At 45.2% G+C, this 18,276-nt stretch overlaps 1 protein-coding gene across 1 annotated transcript in view; it reads right to left on the bottom strand.

Moving 5' to 3' along the window:
* dpy19l1 (dpy-19 like C-mannosyltransferase 1) overlaps positions 1-9,642 on the bottom strand; it is a 126,717-nt gene extending 117,075 nt beyond the window's left edge. The window contains 3 exon segments of the mRNA XM_033019147.1: positions 1,362-1,449; positions 8,702-8,726; positions 9,236-9,642. Coding sequence (XP_032875038.1) covers positions 1,362-1,449; positions 8,702-8,726; positions 9,236-9,488 — 366 coding nt within the window. The 5' untranslated portion in view covers positions 9,489-9,642.
* Between the last annotated feature and the right edge of the window lie 8,634 nt (positions 9,643-18,276).

Raw genomic sequence — 18,276 nt, 5'->3', positions numbered from 1 at the left:
GACCAAGATAAACCTCAACGTCCAAAACATTGATAAACAAACCAGAAATATCTGGGAACAATGAACTCCAGCTCAATGCACAAACATTCCATGAAAAGAACACTTCCAGCAATATTAAACTATTTTTTCTATTCCAATTACAGCACTGTTAAAAGCCCAACCATTCTGCATTACAACTGATAATTTAGTTTGTTATATATAGAGAATTTAAAAAAAATCAGAATAATTATTTTACAATCAAAATTTTGTTTAGACATCCCCCCAAATATAATATGAATAGATTTAATTTCTAAATGAACAATTTTGGGCAAAAAATATACCTCATTTCTATAAGCTGTGGTTATATCTGCTCAATATCTTTGAACAGTTCTAAATTCATTGAGCTCATGCTCTGACTTCTAACAGTATTTCCATGGCATCTGGTGGAAAGGAAGACTAAGATGAATAACAATAATCAACCAGCGATGATCAACTGTCTTAGTTCCATTCCTCATTCAGTTATCTTACTTTATTTCCACATTAGGGTAGGAGAGGCTTCATGTAGTGTGAATAGAATTATAACCTTAAGGTAAACAGCTGGATTTTGTTTAGACTGGAAGGGGTTGTGGGAGAGATTTGTTGAACATGGGAAATCCCAAAATACAGGGAGCAGAGATCAGCAAAATTGGTTCACAGTGGGCCACATAATATGGTAATAAGACTATAATGGTAATAATGGTACTCAATTCTGACCAAGTCAAATATGGAACTATTGTCAGACCCAGGCTGGTTTCACATAATGCCATCGATCTGCATCGAGCTCGAAAGGAAACATGCTATTTGAAGAAAAAGAGGTCGCTTATGTTTTTAACACTGGTGTTACAACGCTTACTGGGATCCTCCTTGCCCATTACACACTCAACAGTACAGTCCCTTTCAACTGGAAAGGCTTCCATCGCTCTACTACTCAATAAGCAGAATGTAATGCTAACTGTAGGATTTCTCCTTACTCGTCTTCCTAATCTAATTTCCTCCTTTGTATCTATCAAAATGTCAGGTCACTCCGATGTTCACCAATAAGCATTCTTCATTTTAAATACAAAATTAATTTGCATAATACGAGGTATTTACAATTTGTGGCATAGTGTGAGACGTGATAAGCAAACACGTCTCGCTGACGTGTTTGATTATCAATTTGAGATTGACAAAGCGGCTCATTTGCAGAAATCAGGTGTTTTTTTTATCAGAATCAAGGCTACAGATTGATAGATCAAATGATGCAGAAAACCAGCTGTTGGTAAACTACCCACTGCCATTCAATTGTCTGTAGGTATACTGGGGAACATGAAGCTAACCACTAATAAGTTAAATCAAATGCTTACCATTTCAGTACGAAAGGCCATTTCACGTTCTAATGTTGAAAGGTGAGAGAAATGTCGATTATTTTCAAAGAGACTAGCTATATGGTACCTGAAGTGAATTGGAATAAAATTGAAACATTTAAGTATTGCTTTGACAATTGAGAAAAGATCTATAAAACAGTTGTTTATTCAGCAGACTTACTTAATTCGACTCACTAATTGAACAGTGAATATAAAGCGCTGGAAATTAGCTTTCAAACAATTTAGAAATGCCTTCAATTTATTTGTCATCAACTACTGTGAAAACCACTGTACAGCCAAATACAAATACAACTCAATTTACAAATTTGCAGATTACACCACCTTAGTGGGCCAACTATCAAATAATAAGACGGAATACAGGAAGGAGATTGAGAACTTCGTAATCTGGTGTCAAGATAACAACTTTTCCCGCAATGTCAGCAAGACAAAGGAGATATGATTGACTTCAGGAAGTGAAGTATACCCTGGTATGCATTGACAGCGCAGAAGTAGAGGTTTAAAGCTTCAGGTTCCCAGGAGTAAATATCACCCACAACCTGTCCTGGACCGGTCATATTGAAGCAATGGCAAGAAAGCACACTTCCTCAGAAGGCTTAGGACGTCAGTACGTCCACAACAACTCTCACCAACTTCTACAGATGCACCGTGGAAAGGCATTTTATTGGGATGCATCAGAGCATGATTTGGGAGCAGCTCCAAAGACCGCAAGAAATTGCAGAGAATTGTGGACACCACCCAGATCATCACACAAACCATCCTCCCTTCCATTGACTCCATCTACGCTTCACGTTGCCTCGACAAGGTCATTAGCATAATCAAGGATGAGTCTCATCCCAGACACTCCCTGTTCTCCCCTCTCCCATCAGGTAGAGATACACAAGTGTAAAAAAGCATACCTCCAGATTTAGGGACAGTTTCTTCCCAGCTGTTATCAGGCAACTGAACCATCCTGTCACTAACGAGGGAGCAGTCCTGACCTACCACCTACTTCATTGGAGACCCTTGGACTATCTTTAATTGAACTTTATCTTGCAATAAACGTTATTCCCTTTATCCTTTCTCTGTATACTGTGGACAGCTTGATTGTAATCATATAGTCTTTCCGCTGACTGTAACGCAACAAAAAAGCTTTTCACGGTAACCTGGTACACGCAACAATAAACTAAATTAAACTTACAAGAAACCTAGTGCTTGACCACTCATAGTGGAAAAGTAGTGCTTAGGATGGCACCAGAGGCTGATCCATTTGGCTAAAACTGATGGAACCCAGAGCAAGTGGCAGAGACACTACCACAGAAACTATCCAACTGGTCCACTGCAGCACAGGCCGCAAGACCCACATTGGCCTCATCAGTTGCCTCAGTACCTACAAGGACAGCACCTGAACCCTATCAACCTCAATCCAAAGACCTTTGGAGAACTGACTAGCTTTCAGCCTCTTCACAAAGCTAATAAATCTAATTTGCTATCTCTCAGCAGTTAATCATGGTTGAAGCCAACCTACTTCCACCCAGATTCTATGTTTTCTGACGTGACTGGTGAAGGCCCATGTGGAACTGGGAGGTGTCCCAGAGGACTGATGGGTGGGTGGTTGAGAAGAGGCATCTTCCTTTCATCAATGACACAAGGCACACCACGGAACATAATTTTGTTTTGCCCAAAAGGGCACAAAATGCTGGAGTAACTCAGTGGGTCAAGCTGCATCTCCAGAGAATGGGAATACGTGATGTTTCAGGGGGAAACCCTTCTTTAGCGATGCTGCTTGACCCATTGAGTCACTCCAGAACTTTGTGTTTTTGTGTGTAAACCAACATCTGCAGTTCCTTCTTTCTACATTATGTTTTGCGTGTATGGTGTCAATTGTTTGAACACTGTGGACTGCTCATCAAATCTGGGGAGTCTGTGAAAGGAAGCAGACATCGGTTGCTTATTGTGTTACCTCACACCTTTTCACATTAAACTCCGTCTGCTATGTGTATGTCCAATGAACTTCTACAACCCACTGAGAAATCCAAATAAACTCCTCACTGCATGCACTCTCACAGCATTCAAGTCATCAGCAAACTTGGGTTTGATACACTGCAACCCCTCTTCCAAGTCATTAAAAAAAATAGAAAATAATCAAGGAGGCAAGAACCGATCTTGAAGCACTCAACTACTCACATAATTCTAGCCCCCAAAAGACCTATTTATTCTGACTTTCTTTCTTTTATGTAATAACCAATCTGCATTCCACACTTCCCTCAATAACATGCTCATTGTGTGCATTCACAAATTTCAAACACACCCTAGCCACAGGTTCCTGCTTTTACATCCTCAAACGAACTAGAAAATTGTTAAACATGATTTTGGCGTATTTTGTTTTAATTTCCTTGATTCAGACTCCAGGATTCATTGAACACTTTGTTTTCCTCCCCAGCCCTCTTTCGCATGGTTGACAACGAACCTGAGCTCCTTTCGCCACCTCAAAAAGCTCATCTCACCCACTATGGTACAATTTTTCATCTCTCCAATCTGACCAAACATTGAGAAAAATAAATTATATGATAGCTCTTTCATTAAAATACTGGAATCAGACTCAACACACAACTAATATAACAAATACATATCTTTAGTTCTTTAGTTTAGTTTATTTTCATGTGTTCCTAGGTACAGTGAAAAGCTTCTGTTGCGTGCGAACCAGTCAGCAGAAAGACAATACATGATTACATTTGATCCATCTAGTGTATAGATACATGATAAGCGAATAACATTTAGTGCAAGGTAAAGCCAACAAAGTCTGATCTAGGATAGTCTGTGAGTCCCCAAAGGGGTAGATAGTAGTTCAACAATGCTCTCTGGTTGTGGTAGGATGATTCAGCTGCTTGATAATAGCTGGGAAGAAACTGTCCCTGATCTGGTGGTGTGGATTTTCACCTTTGCCTGATGGGAGAGGGGAGAAGAGTGAGTGGCCAGGGTGCGACTCATCCTTGATTATGCTGCTAGCCTTGCTGAGGCAGCGTGAGTTATAAATGGATTCCTTCTCTCTAGAGATGCTGCCAGCTTTTTGTGTCTATCTTCAATAGAAGAGAGGTTGGTTAGTGTGATGGTCTGGGCTGTGTCCACAATTTGCTGCAATTTCTTGCGCAAAATGCAATGGGAATAAAGTTTCCACCTTTTCCAAAAAAAACTCACTTCTTCTCACAAATTGGGTCACGACTAACAATTCATTTAATAACAAACTGCAATACATCGGCAGTGAAAGATGGGAAAATCAGAAGATTTACTCAAATCTCTCCTTCAAACTGCTCAATTTTTCCCGGAACAGATATTGAATTTCAAACCCTTTTCACCAAGTTAATAATTAATCCAAGCAATAAAACCACCCATTTATCATATTCTGCATCACAGTTGAAAAAGGAGATAGAATATTTAGTACACCGTAAATAAGCAATATTGATTTTCATTCATAAGGTTAGCTAAGCAGTCAGTTCATTAAGGTACCTTCAAGGTCGGCAGAGGAGCGGCATGTGAAGGAGTGAGTGCGGGGATAGGCTGGGAAATTTAATTAGCAAATCGGTAAATTTGCGAATTAGTCAATTTATCAGCTAATATAAGGAAGGTTTGCTCTAGGGGAGCGGCCTATTCAAGGGAAGTGCCTTGTGAGAAAAGTGCAAATCTTTGGCTCGAGAGTCTTCGGTGAGGAAGCTGAGGGAGGAAACTACGGCAAAAGTTGGAGAGGGTGAGATGCAGTGAGCAAAGACAGGTAAGCTGATTCAGTGTGATGCTTGCAGGATGTGGGCGGTCAGGGACACTGATGGTGCCTCTGGCTGCTACAACTGTGGAAAGTGTGTCCAGGTTCAGCTCCTGGTGGACTGTGTTGGGGCACTGGAGAGGCAACTGGATGACCTCAGGATCATCCAGGAAAACAAGAGTTTCTTGGGCAGGACCTACAACGAGATCGTTACACCGGAGAGACTGGAAGAGAGAAGGTGGGTGACGATGAGGAAGGGAAGGAAGCTTGGAGTACAGGAGACCCTGGGGGGGATGTACCTCTTGAAAACAGGCTCACTCTCTTGGAAGCTGTCGGGACAGAAGACACTGCCATTCTGAGCGACGGACAGATCTACGAGTCAAAACGTGGCGCTGAAGCAAAGCCAAAGAAACAGAAGTCAGGCAGAGCTGTGGTAGTAGGGGACTCCATAGTGAGAGGTATAGACAGGGGTTTCTGCAGCAACAGGCAGAATTCAAGGATGATGTGTTGCCTCCCTGGTGCCAGGATCCAGGACGTCACGGACCGATTGAAGGGCATCTTCAAGGGTGAAGGTGAGCAGCCGGAAGTGGTTGTGCATGTCGGCACAAATGACATCAGGAAGAAGAGGAATGAGATTCTGCAGCGAGTTCGGAAGAAGGCTGAAAAGCAGGACCTCAGTTAGAGATTGGTGGATATGACATTGTGGGGATTACAGAGACATGGCTGCAGGAGGATCGGGATATTCAGAATATTCAGGGTTATACATCCTATAGAAAGGACAGGCAGGAAGGCAGAGGAGGTGGGGTAGCTCTGTTCGTGAGGGATGAAATTCAGTCCCTTGCGAAGAGGGACTGACGATGTAGAGTCGCTGTGTATAGAATTGAGGAATTGTAAAGGTAAGACGACACTAATGGGAGTTATCTACAGGACCTCAAACAGTAGCCTGGATATAGGGTGCAAGTTGCAGCAGGAGTTAAAATTGGCATGTAACAAAGGTAATGCCACTGCAGTTATGAGATTTCAATATGCAGGTAGACTGGGAAAATCAGGTTGGTTTTGGACCCCAAGAAAGGGAATTTGTAGAATGTCTCCTAGATGGATTCTTAGAGCAGCTTGTACTGGAGCCTGCCAGAGAGAAGGCAATTCTGGATTTAGTGTTGTCTAATAAACCAGATTTAATAAAGGAACTCAAAGTAAAGGAACCACTAGGAGGTAGTGACCATAATATGATACATTTTAATCTGCAATTTGAGAGGGAGAAGGTTAAATCAGAAGTGTCAATGTTGCAGTTGAACAAATGAAGACATGAGAGAGGAGCTGGCCAAGGAAGGTTGACTGGAAAAGGATTCTAGCAGGAATGACGGTGGAACAGCAATAGCAGGAATTTCTGGGCATAATCCAAAAGATGCAGGATCATTTCATTCCAATGAGGAAGAACTATTCCAAGGGGAGTAAGAGGCAACCGTGGCTGACAAGGGAAATTAGGGATGGAATAATCTAAAAGAAAAGGTGTATAACAAAGCAAAGAGTAGCGGGAAGCCAGAGGATTGAGAAACTTTCAAAGGACAACAGAAGGTAAAAAAAAAAGGGCAATACAGGGTGAAAAGATGAAGTATGAAGATAAGCTCGCCAAGAATTTAAAAAAAAGGAGAGTAAAGGCTTCTTTAGGAATGTTAAGAGAAAAAGATTAGTAAAGACAAATGTGGGTCCTTTGAAGGCAGAAACAGATGAAATTATTATGGAGAACAAGGAAATGGCAGAAGAGTTGAACAGGTACTTTGGTTCTGTCTTCACTAAGGAAGGCACAAACAATCTCCCAGATATACTAAAGGACAGAGGATCTAGGGAGACAGAGGAACTGAAAGAAATTTGCATTAGATGAGAAATAGTATTGGGCGGACTGATGGGACTGAAGGCTGATAAATCCCAGGGCCTGATGATCTGCATCCCAGGGTACTCAAGGAGGTGGCTCTAGAGGTCGTGGTGATAATTTTCCAATGTTCTATAGATTCGGGATCAGTTCCTATGGATTGAAGGGTGGCTAATGTTATCCCATTTTTCAAGAAAGGAGCGAAAGACAAAACGGGGAATTATAGACCAGTTAACCTGACATCGGTGATGGGGAAGATGCTGGTCAATTATTAAAGAAGTAATAACGGCACATTTGGATAGCAGTAAAAGGATTAGTCAAAATCAGCATGGATTTATGAAGGGGAAATCCTGCTTGACTAAGCTTCTGGAATTTTTTGAGGATGTGACAAGTTAAATGGATGAAGGAGAGCCAGTGAATGTAGTGTATCTGGAGTTTCAGAAAGCCTTTGATAAGGTCCCACACAGCAGATTACTGGCAAAATTAGAGCACATGGTATTGGGGGTAGGGTATTGACATGGATAGAGAATTGGTTGGCAGACAGGAAACAAATAGTAGGAATAAACGGGTCCCTGTCAGAATGGCAGGCTGTGGCGAGCGGAGTGCCGCAAGGCTTGGTGCTGGGGCCGCAACTGTATACAATATATATTAATGATTTAGATGATGGGATTAAAAGTAACATTAGCAAATTTACAGATGACACAAAGCTGGGTGGCATTGTGAACTGCGAAGAGGATGCTAGGAGGCTGCAGGGTGACTAGGACAGGTTGAGTGAGTGGCAGATGTATGGCAAATGCAGTATAATGTAGATAAATGTGAGGTTATCCACTTTGGCGGCAAGAACAATGAGGCAGATTATTATCTCAATGGTGTCAAATTAGAAAAAGGGAAGTGCAACAAGACCTGGGTTTCCTTGTACACCAGTAACTGAAAGTAAACACGCAGGTGCAGTAGGCAGTGAAGAAAGCTAATGGCATGTTGGCCTTCATAACAAGAGAATTTGAGTATAGGAGTAAAAAGGTCCTTCTGCACCATATCAGGAGTATTGTGTGCAGTTTTGGACTCCTAATTTGAGGAAGGACACCCTTGCTATTGAGGTAGGTTCACGAGGTTAATCGCCGAGATGGCGGGACTGTCATATGTGGAAAGATTGGTAAGGCTGGGCTTGTATTCATTGGAATTTAGAAGGATGAGAGGGTATCTTATAGAAACATATAAAATTATAACAGGACTGGACAAGCTAAATGCAGGAAAAATGTTCCTAATATTGGAGGAGTCCAGAACCAGGGCCCACAGTCTAAGAATAAAGGGAAGGCCATTTAAAACAGATGAGAAAAAACGTTTTCACCCAGAGAGTTGTGAATTTGTGGAATTCTCTGCCACAATAGAGGCCAATTCACTGGATGAATTTAAAAGAGAGTTAGGTAGAGCTCTAGGGGCTAGCGGAATCAAGGAATATGGGGAGAAGGCAGGCACGGGAGGGAGCTAGCGGAATCAAGGGATATGGGGAGAAGGCAGGCACGGGTTACTGATTGTGGATGATCAGCCATGATCACAATGAATGGCGGTGCTGGCTCGAAGGGCCAAATGGCCTCCTCCTGCACCTATTTTCTATATTACTATTATATCAAATTATTTTCATGTGATTAAAATGTCATTGGATTCAGTATCCAACCAGAAGCTGTGATAACCTTATACTTATTGCAATGTACTCACCAATGCAAAATTCCCGCAATGATTGCTGTGAGAGAGGAGTCAAAATGGTGAATAGGGGATCCAAACATGTTTTCTCACATTATCCTGTTTCACCACAAATCCCTTCCATAAAAGTTGAAAACAGTGCACCAGAGATAGACCAAGTGGTGACTCTCCCTTACTACCATCCATACAACTCCACTTAACATCCCAATACCCTCCCAGCCCTCACCCACCCATTTCTTTCTCCTCCTCCCTTACCCACCCAATTCCTTCTCCCTCACCCACTTCCATCTCCTACACCCCCTCACCCATCCCCTTCCCCCTCATTCACCCGCTCCCTCACCCACCCCATTCCTTCTCCCAAATCCATCCCTTCCCTTTCCTTCCTCACCCTTCCCTCTCCTCTTCCCACACCCATTCCTTCCCTCTCCTCCTCTCTAACCCCACCCCCTTTTGCTCTCATCCTCCCTCGCCCAATCCTCATCCTCCACTCTTCCTTCTCCTGCCACCCCTCCCCTTCCTCCTCCATCCTACCCTCTGCCACCACCTTACCGAGCAGGATGGTGGTCCCCAGGCTACTGAGTGCCGACTCGTCGAGGCAGAGATGCCCCCCAATGCCGGACACCCACTTGCCAGAAGCCCCCAAAACCCCGGGCTTGGCCTTGGGCGGGGTGCACTCCTTGCGCCTATCCCGGCGCGGGCTGGTCCCCTTCTGCAAGGCCCTGGTGCTAGCAGGCGGGCAGCGCTGCCGCTCCTCAGCCGTCCCTCGGCTGTTCCTGGTGTTGCTGCGGATCTTCATCGCCATCGCGGGCCAGGCCGAGGCCTCGGGCTGTGCGTGGCGGCGGGGCCGGCCCTGCGCTCTCCTCCCGCGCACGAAACAGCCACCGTCACCACGGCAACATCGCAGGCTAGGAGGGCGCGACGCAGCCAAGAGGAGACACGGAGCCGTGAGCGCGAAACCTCCAGACTCCCAACACGCACGCCCAGCGTTCAAAGCGGGGATCGCAGCCTGGCAACTCATCCCCTAGCAACCAACCTCTTGCAACTCATCCCTTTGCTCTCTTTAGTCAAGAGAGTTTATTGTCATGTGTCCAAAATTGCGTACAGTTTTGGTCTCCAAATCTGAGGAAGGACATTATTGCCATAGAGGGAGTGCAGAGAAGGTTCACCAGACTGATTCCTGGGATGTCAGGACTGTCTTATAAAGAAAGACTGGATCGACTTGGTTTATACTCTCTAGAATTTAGGAGATTGAGAGGGGATCTTATAGAAACTTACAAAATTCTTAAGGGGTTGGACAGGCTAGATGCAGGAAGATTGCTCCCGATGTTGGGGAAGTCCAGGACAAGGGGTCACAGCTTAAGGATAAGGGGTAAATCCTTTAAAACCGAGATGAGAAAAACTTTTTTCACACAGAGAGTGGTGAATCTCTGGAACTCTCTGCCACAGAAGGTAGTTGAGGCCAGTTCATTGGCTATATTTAAGAGGGAGTTAGATGTAGCCCTTGTGGCTAAAGGGATCAGAGGATATGGAGAGATGGCAGGTACGGGATACTGAGTTGGATGATCAGCCATGATCATATTGAATGGCGGTGCAGGCTCGAAGGGCCGAATGGCCTACTCCTGCACCTAATTTCTATGTTTCTATGTCCCAGATAGGACAATGAAACTACCCTGGACTACACGTCTTCCCACCCTGCCCCCTGTAAAGACTCCATCCCCTACTCCCAATTCCTCCGCCTACGCCGCATCTGTTCCCAGGATGAGACATTCCATACCAGGGCATCGGAAATGTCCTCGTTCTTCAGGGAACGGGGATTCCCCTCCGCCACCATAGATGAAGCTCACACCAGGGTCTCATCCATACCCCGTAACACTGCTCTCTCTCCCCATCCCCGCACTCGCAACAAGGGCAGAGTCCCTCTGGTCCTCACCTTTCACCCCACCAGCCGGCAAATACAACACATAATCCTCCGCCATTTCCGCCACCTCCAACGTGACCCCACCACTCGCCACATCTTCCCATCTCCCCCCATGTCTGCCTTCCGCAAAGACCGCTCCCTCCGCAACTCCCTCGTCAATTCTTCCCTTCCCTCCCGCACCACCCCCTCCCCGGGCACTTTCCGTTGCAACCGCAAGAAATGCAACACCTGTCCCTTCACCTCCCCCCTCGACTCCATTCAAGGACCCAAGCAGTCGTTCCAGGTGTGACATAGGTCCACCTGTATCTCCTCCAACCTCATCTACTGCATCCGCTGCTCTAGATGTCAGCTGATTTACATCGGTGAGACTAAGCGGAGGTTGGGCGATCGTTTCGCCGAACACCTCCGCTCAGTCCGCAATAACCAACCTGACCTCCCGGTGGCTCAGCACTTCAACTCCCCCTCCCATTCCCAATCCAACCTCTCTGTCCTGGGTCTCCTCCATTGCCAGAGTGAGCAACAGCGGAAATTGGAGGAACAGCACCTCATATTCCATCTGGGGACCTTGCGTCCGGATGGCATTAACATTGAATTCTCCCAATTTTGCTAGTCCTTGCTGTCTCCTCCCCTTCCTCAACCCTCTAGCTGTCTCCTCCCACCCTCCCATCCGCCCGCCCTCTGGCTCCTCCTCCTCCCCTTTTCCTTCCTTCTCCCCCCCACCCCCCATCAGTCTGAAGAAGGGTTTCGGCCCGAAACGTCGCCTATTTCCTTCGCTCCATAGATGCTGCTGCACCCGCTGAGTTTCTCCAGCAATTTTGTGTACCTAGGACAATGAAATTCTTGCTTGCTGCAGCACAACAGAATATTGTAAGCAAAAATACAGAACAGCTCAGTTCAATATACACATAAATAAACAGATAAAGTGCAATAGACTGTTACAGTTCAGAGTCGATTTGTTGGCGAGTTTAATAGCCTGATGGCTGTAGGGAAGAAGCTGTTCCTGAACCTGGATTTAACAGATTTCAGGATGGTAGCGGAGAGATGAGTGCGTGGCCAGGATGGTGTGGGTCCTTGATGATGTTGGCTGCCTTTTTGAGGCAGCGTCTGCAATAGATCCCTTTGATGGTGGGGAGGTCAGAGCCGATGATGGACTGGGCAGTGGTCACAACTTTCTGCATTATTTTCCGCTCCTGGATGCTCAAGTTGCCAAACCAAGCCACGATGCAACCAGTCAACGAACCTCTTGCAATTTTCCCCTAGGAACCAAACCCATGGCAATGCATCCCCCAGCTATCAAACCCTGGAAATTAAGCCCCACCAACTAAATCCCAGCCAACTCGCCCCCTAACATTCAAAGCCCTAGCAGCCAACCCCTAGTAATTCAATCCCCAGCAACCAAACCCTTTAGCCCTAAGAGCTAAATCTAACTCTCTCTTGAAAACATCCAGTGAATTGGCCTCCACTGCCTACTGTGGCAGAGATTTCCACAGATTCACAACTCTCTGGGTGAAAAAGTTTTTCCTCAGCTCAGTCGTAAATGAGTCGAACCCCTTATTCTTAAACTCTGACCCCTGGTTCTGGACTCCCCCAACATTGGAAACATTTTTCCTGCATCTACCCTGTCCAATCCTCTAAAGATTTTATATGTCTTTATAAGATCCCCTCTCATGCCTCTAAATTCCAGCGAATACAATCCCAGTCGACCCATTTTTCATCATATGTCAATCCTGCCATCCCAGGAATTAACCTGTTCTGTGTGGGAAGCGTGGGGGGGGGGGGGGGGGGGGGGGGGGGGGGTAGGGGTGGTGGTTAATGGACCACCTGCTTCATGGACCACAGGTTTCTGCCAGTGGCAGTGAGGCTGTGTTCTTCAAACACCCTTCACTGGGCCAAAGACCGGAAGTGATGGTCAATCTCATCATGGATGCCTCTCTTCTGTTGAGAAGTTATTTGTGAGGTATAGGAAGTGGTCCAGGCCATCGGGCTTGACTGTCACAGTAGTGTGTCGTACAATGGGGAGAGGTTGACATTAGATCTTTCTTTTGCGAATGTTAGGCTATTCTCTCATAAGCTTCAGTCAGTATGCTAACTGTATATTGGAGAAAGTGTTGAGTAATGACACAGCCTTGTTTAACACCTGCCTGCACTGACAGCGGGTCTGTTGTGGGCCTATTGCCTAAAATCACGACTTTCACAGCTCATTATGCAGATATAAGATGGAGCAAAATTCTTACGGCAGCAAATCCTAAGGGGGATACTCCACATCCCTCTAGACTGACCAGGTCAAAGGCTTGTGAGGAATCAAAAACCCAGTGTATAGTGATTGGTGCTGTTCCTGTATTTCTCTTGGAAGTGGCACTTGGTGAATATGAAGTTTGGGGAGGAGCTGATCAACCACTGGTGGGAGGCATCTCTGTAAGTGACTCTTTCGGCAGCAGGCAGACCACCTCTATCACTACCATCAGATGTTCCTCTTTTCTCAAAGATAATCACAGTTAAATTGGCTCTGAAATCTCCCAGTGTGAAGCTGTGAATTTGGGATTGAAGATGCCCTCCACCAAGAATATCAGCATCAATCATCATCAATCATGTTGAGAATATCAGCATCAATCATATCCAAGTAATATAGCCCAAAGGAATTGTACCTAGCACCAGAAAACCGGTAAATCACTTATAGAAACCTACCTGTAATCAACCCCAAGCAATCATTGCCAGAAACTCACTCCCCCAATTTCCTGAATTCTTCATTGGATTATCTTCTATTTATGACCTCTGATTGCTGACTGCCATTTTAACTTGTATTGCATTAAAGTAAACATAATTCCAGTAGAACCCTGTAAAGGGAGGGAGGGGTCGGTAGAGGGGTCCAATTAGCCAATCTTGTTTGTACCTGCACTTTGAAAGTGTTCTGTAGTAGCTCCCCTTCCTTTATTCATATTCCAGTCCCACAGTCTTTCAACACAAACCCTTGACAGTGATGTATCCTCACTAGGGGGCAGACAAGGCCACATAATGCCATTGTCAGCATTTCCTTCTTCGACTCCAGCAGAGGCTGTCAAGGCTCAAAGGGGGAAAAGCTGTTCCCTTGCTAAGGTTAAGGACTGTGGTGTTGGAGAAAATGGAAAGGGAGGGGAGAACACACTGGACAAGGGGAGGTAGTGGGAAGAGAGGGGAGAGAGTGTTGTCAGGCAAAGACAGTGTAGGAAAATAAATGGGGTGGTTAGTTAGGGAGAGTGTAGGCTGACAGAATGTGGGTGAGAGGGAGTGAGTGTGGAGGGTGTAGGGTGGGACAAAGTGTGGGGAGTGGGTGCAGTGAGGGGTGGGAGGGCCAGGAGAGCTTCAGGAATGACTGCTAATCTATTTACACCTCCTTTACCACAGCTCCTATGCTTTTTAGTCTGAGTCCACACTATTAAGAAATTGACCCGTCCCAGGACAATCCTGAGGATCTCCACTGTAACGGGTCCCCTTATTTTACGATTATTGCAGTTTGTGTTTAAATAGTTGAACATCTCCTTTATCATTTTTGGCTTTTGCAATCTCCATTCTTCCCCGCAAAGATGCTCCTCAATATCCAGCTGAATACTTGAATGGCAACGGTGGGGCCTATCACTTACTGGGAGGACAGCTGTGCAAGGTCTCCAGCTGCAATCACAACTGTCTGAAACCCAAACCCTGCCCCTCACTCCCTTCCACCTGGGTGGCTGGGATAACACTTGCATAATATCCGTCTTGGCCCCTGGATTCCTGTCTGGGGAAAGGAACTTAAAGAAACAAACGGTCGGCGCAAGCTTGACTGCTCTCACAGAGAGCTGATGACAGGATTAGATGGGCAGGCGTCAAGGTGCCGGAACCACAGGCAGCTTCACATCTCCTGCAGAACATTGTCCGCAGGAGGAAGCTCACGGGCTGGATGAAGCCCACGGCAGCTGCTCCAGTCCAGACCAATCCCCAAATCCACCCCAGTTCTTGGTCCATCCTTCATTCACTCCAATCAATAATCCACTCCAGTATTTAGTCTGTCCTTCATCCACTGCAGTCAATAATCTACCCCAGTCCTAGGTCCATTCTTCATCCACTCCAATCAATAATCCACTCCAGTACTTAGTCTGTCCGTCATCCACTTCACTGAGCGGTCTATCTCTTCCTCTACAATCAATAATTTACACCACCCCTCCCTAGTTCTGTGCAGGCCAATTCACATTAAATGCTCCAGTCCAGTCAATCCAGTCTAATCTACTGCAGCCCAAGAATAAACATTCTGGACACACTTACTGTGGCTGATCGGGCAGCATCTGTGTAGGAAGGAACAATGGTATTGTTGAAGGTCAATGATCTTTCATCAGAACTACTGCAGTCCAATGCTGGCAATCCACCCTCATTAATCCAATCCCTTTACTCCTGCATAGTCCAGTCTGCTTAATTCAGTCCAGTGAAAACATCCCCATTCAGTGAGGTCTGCCCCATCCAGTGAGGCCCATCCCCATTCAACCAGCAATGTTTAGGAACTGATGTGGAGATTTGCTTCAGGACTGGGGCATTATTCAACCTCATGACCATTGCCACAAGAAAAAATGCGGCAAATGCTTGCGTAGGACCAACCACAACATCTCTGGTTCACAGCTACTGTTAGACCAAATTGAATTCTGCACAGGAGCACCGAGGACTGGTAAGGGAGGGGAATACAAGTAACACACTGAGAGAGAAAAACAGATTATGAGTTTCTATGGGGATGTAATAACGAAAAATAGCAAAAATTAATGTCGTTTCCTAACAATTGGAACATAAATTATAATAGGAAGTAAGGAATCAGCAGGAATGGGCTCAAAGGAATTTATCAAAGGAAAACCAATACTGAGGAAGTGAACGAGTCAGCAAGGTGATGCATCCCAACAGCAATGGCCTGCATCATCTGAAGGAGGTGACAATAGAGAGTCTATATGCTTGATTATCACTTTCCAAACTTCCACAGATATCACACCAAAACAGCAAATGTAAATGCAGGGAATGACAAAGTAAGGAACAAGAGAACTGTGAGTGGCAGGTAAAATGCTGGAATCTGCTTTTAAGAAAATTGTAGCAAGGCAATTAGATCATGGAAATAGGCGGTCAGCATGCATACAAGTGCATAATTAGCCAAATGTTTTCAGGAAAATTAATAAGTGTTAATGGGTGAAAAGTAATTGAAAATATATCACACCCATGATTATGCTCAGTATCCTGCTCTGTATACTGTCTGGGTACAGTAAGGTTACAGTCCAGGGTACAGTCGGGTTACAGTCTGGGTTGCAGTCCAGGTACAGACAGGATTACAGTCTGAGTTCGGTCCAGGATAAAATCAGGTTAAAGCCCGGCGTGAACAGTTTGTGGTACATTCTGGGATATTGTCTGGAGTACAGTCCAAGGCACAGCAATCCACCTTCAATTCTGATTGCTCTCCTATCAGATAGAGTTGAGTTTTGTCTCTGCATTGCTCCTGGGTTTGGAGGGATCTCCCTGTGTGGAGCACGTGAGAAGAATGGGTCGTATGTGTGCAAATTGGCTAAAGGAAGGAGGTTCTCAAGATAGTGTTGTTCACAGTGGAACAAGTGAACCCTGTTTGCCCCTCAACTCTCTTTCTGTGCTGTCCCTGAATATGTTATTCATCTTTCCCGCTCCAGACATGCAATGTACCATTAAATGGTGTATTTTGCAAACCAAGGCAGCTGCTGCTTCATTCAAAAATAATCACAATCTTTTTAAATAAACGTCTGCCTAGATTTCAAAGGCACTTGCTGACAGCGGGCAAGGAGGTTGGGGTGGGAGTGGCAGGATGAGCTGGGTGAGATCAGGGTTCCCTGGTTAGACTTTGTGAACAGAGCAGAAAGAGAAGGCTGCGACTGGCTGTGGGAGCAAAGTCGACGTAAATATTTCTCTTGTTAGCTCAGCTTGGGACTGCACCAAGACCTCTTGTTTTTTCACCAAACAAACAATTGTCTCCTCCTTGGAATATTTCAGCATTATATTTGACTGATGGAAGTTCCTGAAATCTTGTCAAAAGTGGCATCTGAAGTGAAATATGATTAGCATGGTGGGCCAGCTGCACATGGAAGGGGTGCTCCAATACATGGCAAAGCACAAAATCACCTGGTGTTGTAAGGACAACACTCGCTTGTACTCGCTAGAAGTTAGAAGATTGAGGGGGGATCTTATAGAAACTTACAAAATTCTTAAGGGGTTGGACAGGCTAGATGCAGGAAGATTGTTCCCGATGTTGGGGAAGTCCAGGACAAGGGGTCACAGTTTAAGGACAAAGGGGAAATCCTTTAGGACCGAGATGAGAAAAACATTTTTCACACAGAGAGTGGTGAATCTCTGGAATTCTCTGCCACAGAAGGTAGTTGAGGCCAGTTCATTGGCTATATTTAAGAGGGAGTTAGATGTGGCCCTTGTGGCTAAAATGATCAGGGGGTATGGAGAGAAGGCAGGTACAGGATACTGAGTTGGATGATCAGCCATGATCATATTGAATGGCGGTGCAGGCCCGAAGGGCCGAATGGCCTACTCCTGCACCTATTTTCTATGTTTCTATGTTTCTATGACAAGGAAGACCCTGGACACAGAGGTGATTGACTTGTGTTACAGACAAATCACAGTGAATGGAGCAAGACATCACAGAACATTCTAGAAGGTGACATCACTAAGCATTTGCAGAGAGGTTTTGGGGCCTCACAAGCATTTGGGGACCAATGGACAACTGAGATATCACTGGACGCTGGGAAAACATCATTGAAACATGGTTAGTAATTTAATGGATGTCACCAAAATTGGTGGTTGTGTGGACAGTGAGTTGACTATCAGGGTTACAAAATAATCTTGATCAGCTGGGCGAGTGGGTTGAGGACTGGCCAATGGAGTTTAATTCAGATGAGAGGTGATGCATTTTGATAAGACAAAGCAGGGCAGGACTTACACAGCACAGGGTAAGACCTTGGGGATTGTTGTAGTGCAGAGACACCTAGTGATAGAGGTACACTGTTGCCTGAAAATGGACGGAGTAAAGAAAGTGTTTTGCATGTTTGCTGTCATCAGTCAGTGTATTAAGTGCAGGAATGAGGAGATCATGTTATAGATGTACAAGATGTTGCCAAGGCTACTTTTGGAATATTGTGTGGAGTTCAGGACACCTTGCTATAGAAAAGATGACATTAAACAGTAAAGGGTGCAGAAAGATGCACCAGGATGTTACTAAGACTGGAGGGCTTGAGTTATAAGGAGAGTCTGGATCGGCTGGGACTGTTTTTCCTTTGGAGTCTGAGGCTGAGGGTGACCTAATAGAGGTTGTAATCTTATAGAGATATACAAAAGCATGAGAGACAAAAATAAGGTGAGTGGTGACGATCATTTTCCCAGGGTACATGTGGATTGAGTTGAGGAATTGTAAAGGCAAGAAGACACTAATAAGAAGACACTTATCTACAGACCCCCAAATAGTAGCCCGGATGTAGGGGGTAAGTTGCAGCAGGAGTTAAAACTGGCATGTAACAAAGGTAATGCCACTGTGGTGATGGGGGATTTCAATATGCAGGTAGACTGGGAAAATCAGGTTGGTTCAGGACCCCAAGAAAGAGAGTTTGTAGAATGCCTCTGAGATGGATTCTTAGAGCAGCTTGTAATGGAGCTGACCAGAGAA

This window comes from Amblyraja radiata, chromosome 4, assembly GCF_010909765.2.
Source record: "Amblyraja radiata isolate CabotCenter1 chromosome 4, sAmbRad1.1.pri, whole genome shotgun sequence".
Lineage (NCBI taxonomy): Eukaryota > Metazoa > Chordata > Chondrichthyes > Rajiformes > Rajidae > Amblyraja > Amblyraja radiata.
Note: the sequence above shows the minus strand (reverse complement) of the source record. Positions and strands in the feature narration are given on the sequence as shown.